The sequence below is a fragment of the Chelonoidis abingdonii genome, chromosome 4, assembly GCF_003597395.2.
Source record: "Chelonoidis abingdonii isolate Lonesome George chromosome 4, CheloAbing_2.0, whole genome shotgun sequence".
Lineage (NCBI taxonomy): Eukaryota > Metazoa > Chordata > Testudines > Testudinidae > Chelonoidis > Chelonoidis abingdonii.
In genome coordinates this window covers 90243566-90249859 of record NC_133772.1, presented here as the reverse complement: position 1 = coordinate 90249859, position 6294 = coordinate 90243566, and the positions used below count along the sequence as shown (strand labels likewise).

General features: G+C 46.0%; 1 protein-coding gene across 6 annotated transcripts in view; it reads right to left on the bottom strand.

Moving 5' to 3' along the window:
- Nucleotides 1-283: 283 nt before the first annotated feature.
- Nucleotides 284-6294, bottom strand: part of RPAP1 (RNA polymerase II associated protein 1) — a 56856-nt gene continuing 50845 nt past the window's right edge. For 4 of the 6 annotated variants that reach the window (XM_032793877.2, XM_032793875.2, XM_032793878.2 and 1 more), the window contains 4 exons: nt 4182-4986; nt 2099-2275; nt 1655-1711; nt 284-796 (listed from right to left, as the gene is read on the bottom strand). In XM_032793877.2, the coding sequence (XP_032649768.1) occupies nt 638-796; nt 1655-1711; nt 2099-2275; nt 4182-4986 (1198 nt within the window). In that variant the 3' untranslated portion in view covers nt 284-637. Of the gene's footprint in view, nt 797-1654; nt 1712-2098; nt 2276-4181; nt 4987-5849; nt 6072-6294 lie in introns of those variants that run through there. The other 2 variants (XR_004375544.2, XR_012655803.1) reach the window with 2 other exon arrangements.

The window sequence follows — 6294 nt, the reverse complement described above, 5'->3', positions numbered from 1 at the left end:
GAGAGCGCCACAGGAGGATCTGCGCAGAGCCCAGGTTTCTGGCATAGCTTCCTTAGAGGTTTGACGCAGTACAGCTGTGTGGCTTACTGAGTGCATGCAGCACTTTCTGAGAGAGACTGCTGGAAAAAAGGACACTTCCACAGAACCAGCTTCTTCCTTCCCTCATATTGCCAGCGTATAGACAAAACCCTGCAAAGCTCAGGATCCAGAAAAGCGAGGGAGAGGCTAGCATTCAGAAAGTGGGGATGGCCATGGAAATCACATTAAGAAAATCAGACTTCCATCAGAAAGGATTGAACTTTATTTCACTTAATTTAGTTTATTAAATCAGTCTGCACTCACATTCCACTACACAGGCATGTTTCTTTCGCACTCTCCAGCCCTAAGCAGCAGCAAGTCAGACAGAATCCAAAAGGAAGTTCCAGCACTAGACACACCTAGCCTATATACAGGTCATCCGCATCCTTAGAAGCCATGTGACGTGCCACAGTGCTGAGAGGGTTCATTTGCCTTTCCCTTTGCCAATATGGCAAGGATGCCCAGGCAACATTGCACCCCATGGAGTGCACTTAATTTTTTCATCAGCTTGTCTAAAATGACCTTTCCCAGCCCTCAGTCCTCCCGTTGCTGAGATGCTTCACTCTGGATCCGACATCTGCATGTTCTCCTTGGGCTCCTTCTTGGTCACCATTTGCAGGTACTTCAGTCGAATGGGAGGGAGCTGCTCATAAAGGTCGATGCCCATCGGACTCTCTGGGTTGGGCACTTTGTAGTACAGAAGATGCTTTTTCAATACCTGAAGAAAGAAGCAGCCATTAAGTGTGGTGGGAGCAAGTGAGATTCTAAAATTCCACCCACTCACCACAGCTAGAAGCCTAGATGTAACTACTACCCCACACCCAACACAAGAGAAAAATCTGTGGAATGTTAGCGCTCTCTGAGGAAGATTCACTTCCTTCCTCTGTTTGCCTGAGGTTACCCCATTTGTATACAACCACTGTGCCCACCCCACGTCCTTACTCTCGTCAGCACTCAGAGATGGGGTCTGACTGAGTCGCAGGGAGCTCACCTGAGACAATGGGTACTAACAACGTATATATTTATCATCTGCGTAATACAAAATATAGCACCACAAACTGGCATGGCGCTTCATGACAATTCGGGCTGAGAAGGAAGAAGTTTTGTTTCTTTGAAAAGATGATTTCTGGTAAGGGGGAAAAACATGTGAACTTATTTTATGAGTCTAGTTTAGAAGATAAGCAGAGGAGAGTGGGCCATGAAAACCTGTGCTGGCCCCCTGCTCATGGCTGGGCTACAACGGAACCTCCCCCCAGGTCTTGAGGTATCCAGATAGAATAGTGCTCAAGCCAGTTTCATGGAATGAGAGAACAGGAAACCCATCTCACTCCAAAAGGCATCTATGCCATTCATTCATTTGTAGGGGGGTTAGTATAGTGCTGTCAGAGCTCAGGTTTAGGCATTAGAAGCCAAAATCCTGTCACTAAATTTTCACTTGCTCAAGACAGCAGTGACTCATATTTAATCTGCCAAGGGTGGATAAATGGGGAGTCCAAGAGCTAAAGCTAAATCTATGATGATTCAACACCAGTATAATTCTGCTCCGAGTACAAGAGCTGGGTGCCGAGGAGCCTACCTCATCCACCAACAGCCAGGTCTTCCGCAGCATGCTTTTCCGAGCAGCATCAGCCTCCTGGAAGCAAAAGAGAGATGCTCAGCTCAATGCAGCACTTCAGACAGTGCAGCACTCCTGAGGGAGTTCTGCCTATTGTTATGCTGCATCAGACAACAATTTGTTCTAGAGCAGAACAGCTGAATATGCAGTAGTTGTGACCCAGTCCCACCCCACCCCTTCTCTTCTTCCCCAAGCGAGAAAGATTTTGGAGGCAGTGGGGTCAATAGGGTCGCTCTCAAATTTCCACAGCTGAAATTCTACTCTTGCCTCTTGGTACCTCAGCTCTCAGGCCTCATGCATTATATAATGGAGAGGAGCAATCTAGTGCGTAGAGCAAGGGACCAGGAGCATGGACTGCCCAGCTCCTAGCCCTGTAGCTGAACCCCAAGATTATCCGTGACATACCTCTGTTGTGCTATCCTGAGAGAAAATGAAGCTATTCACATGAGCCACAGCCACAGCATAAAGAACGGGGCACCAGGCATGACGCAGCGCACCAGTGACCAGTGTTCGGAAATACTGTCTCAAGAGGTTCAGGTTGTCCTCAGGAGGCAAGGTGTACCGCTCCAGTGGCACAGGAAACTGCAATAAAGCCAAAAAAGCACCATCACCCTTCCCGAAGGGTATGTGTCACTGACCGACAGGACAAGCTCCTCTGCAGAGCATCCTCAAGTACCTCCTCTGCTTACAGCCAAAATAGTCAGATTCCAAAAGAAAGGGCCACTGTGATTATTTAGTCTGACCTTGTGTCTAAGACGGGTCATAGAACTTCCTCAAAATAATTCCTAGAGCAGATCTTTTAGAAAAACATCCAGTCTTGATTTAAAAATTGCCAGGGATGGAGAATCCAGCACAATTCCAGTTGTTTCAATGGTTAATTACCTTCACTGTTAAGAATGTATCCTTTATATGCAGCCTGAATTCATTAGCTTCAAGTTCTAGCTATTGGATCATGTTATACCTTTGCCTGCTAGACTGAAGAACATGCTATTGGACACAAAATTTTGGTTGCCTTTACACTCGGGGGTAGTGACTGAAACAGTGAGGAGCTGGCAGGTGAAGCACATTCAAGTTATGAAGGAGAGTCATGCTAGCATCACTGCATCCCGCTAATGTGCCAGTGAGATTAATACATTGATATATGCATCTAAGCAGAAAAGGGCAAGCAGACAATGGGGAAGAGTCTACACTACTGTTGGAAGCTTCACCTTTGCATTTCCTGACTTAACTGTCCACCTTAAAGCATTAACAAAGCTTCTTGACCTAACTTCCTAGGGTCTTCAAAAATATAATTTTCAGCTGATTTTCCTTAAGTATGCAGGATTAGGAGGATCATCTCTGTTAAATCAATTCCAATTTACTTTTTAAATCAAGTAAAGGCAACAGTCCTCACTGACAAAAGGGTGTACGTGCCAAGTTTCAAACTTCAGTCTTTGTTGTGGCAACAGTGTCACTGGAATTTTCCCCCTTGTTTAAAGTATTTTTTCCATCATTCTCCTATAACTTAAAAAAAGGAGGGATTTTGTTCAAACTTTCCAAAACAAAATTAATTTTTGAGCAGTGACAAGCATGGAAAATATCAACCTAAATATTTAATACTCCATAAATGTATGAGCATGTGAAAACAAGGGATCAGAATTGAAATTTTTCTGTAACCTTTGCTAGTCAGAAGCCCCTGTATTCCATAGTTTTGTGGCTGTGGAATCCACGCCAGACCATAGCATTGTGCTCCAAAATTAAAGCCTCCATTTAAAATGGATGACAACTTAAATGCCAACATATTGCTATTGCGCTCCTAATCATTTTATTAAAAGAACCAGTGTGTGCACTCAGGCCACAATCCTAAACACCTTTCCAGCTCCTCCCCATTGCTGTAAGCCCCACACAATCCCTCTCTAGTGGCTAAAACCTCCAGTAGCCCTCAATAAACTTAATTATAGAAGTGAAGTTGTCAATAGAAAAATCTATGGCACATAATATACTGAAGATATACAGAGAGTGTAAAATACACTGAAGTTAATACAGGTTGAATTGTATTAATTAATGCAATCTTCTATGCAGGTTGTATTATTCAATTTCCCACTGAATTCAATAAAAACCTCTGATTTGGTTATTTAACTGAAGCTACTGCAGAATTTCCAGCACTCCAGCAACAGAGTGCCACAGAATCCAGGAACCAGCCCTCCACCCACCTTGAGGTTAGGTTCAGTTTGGCAGAGAGTACCGAGGACCTTGACTACAACAGGTACCATTAAGAACTGCTACAATAGCCCTGAACTGAAGGAATATCACCTTCAATCCACGTGATATTTAATGTTCTGCATATTGGATTTCTTCAGCAGGAACAAAACTTGCCAACTAAAAGTATAACTGCCACACAGGAAAGAGACAGCTAGACTGCCCAACGCAGAAAGGGAAGAATAATGATAGTGACAATATCCCAGTTTGGGGAATAAAGTGACTGCCAAGTAGTGTGCTTAGAGGTTACCTGTTTGAGTGGCACTCCCAGGGCTCTCAAGGTGCTCACATGCTCCCCAAAAACTGCCAGCCGCAGCTGAACGTTGAACCGCCTCTGCAAAGGGAGGAGAACAAATGCTCCAAAAAGGGGGTCACCGAAAGAGACTCCTTCAAACTGCTCCAGGACACTTATATAGAGGTCATGGAATGATGCCAAGCCAGGGAGAGGAGCATCCAATTCCAGGGAGTCCAGGACCTTAGGTTGGCAATAGAGAGCGAGAAGGGCAGCTGTGTAGCAATGAACAGGTCCTTCCAGGAACAGGTCACCGCCTGTGAGGAACACACACATAAGCCGTGCCAGTTTGGCAGCAGCTGGGATGTTCTGAAGTACTCTGGCATGCCACGTTTCCAGGAGCAGGACCCACTGCAGATTCCGGGTCACAGTGTTAACTAGATCAGGTGGAAGAGTGTTCAGTACAGCCCCCCCTGTTTCTGCACCAGTCACTTTGTTGTAGAGGCTGATAAGAGGAAGGAATGGCCAGTCAGAAGGTAGGATAGGCCCTCTGACTTCAGGAAGCAGCAACGACTGGACGAGGTAAGTTCGTCCTTGGTAGGCTACCTGAGAACGGACGAGAGCAGGCTCCAAGTGAACAAACTGAGAGAGGTAACAGGCACGAATGAAAGGGAGATGCTGGTATGATTCTCCCAGCAACACACCGCGGTGGGGTTTGGGGAAACCTGCAGCCACTGAGCCAGGTTGTGCCAGCTTTGTGCTCGTGCCCAGATGTAGGATATCGGAGAAATCAGCTGCTTCTGGCCCTCCAGTTTTCCCTTCTCTGTAAAATAAAAGACAAACATAAATATTGGTACTTAACCCCTGCCCGTGAGCACACAAAATCAGACCGTGTGCCTCTATATTTCCTTTCCAAAGTCAGGAACAATGGAATACCCAGCATCACTGAACCCATCTATGGCTCCCAGCTGGCATGACATGACACTTCTGGCATTCCAGATGCCATTGGCAGGTCGCTGCTGTGAGGAAGATCATGTGCTCTCAGCTGACAAGAGCATGGCCCATTGCCATAAAGAAACACACACACCGGTCGAGTTCTTGCTACTCTTAAGGGAAGCAATGATCTTTGGAAACTCGCAGTGGCAGATGACGTGCCAGCAGGTGTTATCTGTCTAGGTAGATAACACGCTTGGCTACGCAGTGCTGTCAGGGCACTGATGTGAGAAAACACACACCACAGGAGCCCTGTTTGCATTGACAGGGCAATACTCACTCTGCTGGTTTTGCAGCTGGCTTTGATAAGGGATTGAGAGGAAGAGATGTGGTCTAGTGCTTAGACTACAGGACAGAGAAATCAACACCCCCAAGGTCTAATCTCAGCTCAGTCACTGATTCCAACTACAGCTTCCTCAACTGTTAGCTGGAGACTACTGGGAAGGCCTTTGTGGAGGATTAGATAGTGTTTGTAAAGCACTTTGAATATGAAAAGAACTGGAGAAGTCTGAAGTATGTTTAAGGTGGGTTCATCCAGCCTTTTCCAGGGATGTACCATTGCTCCACGGCAAGCTACATGGAGACACTCAGAAGCAATACAAGGCCCAACTGTCCCCACTGCCAAACACTGAAAGCCTCACATCTATGATGCTCAGTCTCCACTATTTTGAGGTAGAAAATATCTGTGGTTACCTCTTAAACCTTCAGCTTTACCATACTGGAGCAAACTGTGCAGACAGCTAAACATTAAGGTGAAAGGGAGATTTAGAAATGTCTTCCAATGGGGGGCAGAAAATAGTAGTGGGCAAGATTTCCATCTGCTTCACAAATCTTACTAAGTCTCGATTCAGCATTGGTGCCTTGCTGCTGTAAGGAAGGTGAGACCACTAGATGGGGATGGAAGGACACCTGGCACTAAGAGGAGGGAGAAAGCAAACCATCATGTCTCTCTCATTACCAGTGTGCTGGGGAGAAACCTGAAGTTAATGCCTCCAGCCTTCACCAACAATTCCCATTGCAGAGGAACGCACTACAGTGTGTCTTCACTCAGGCCATACATGTCTACATGGCAATTAGACATCCAGGGCTACTCCCTGCCAGCCAACTTGGGCTCGTGGGGATCAGGCTAAGGCTGTTT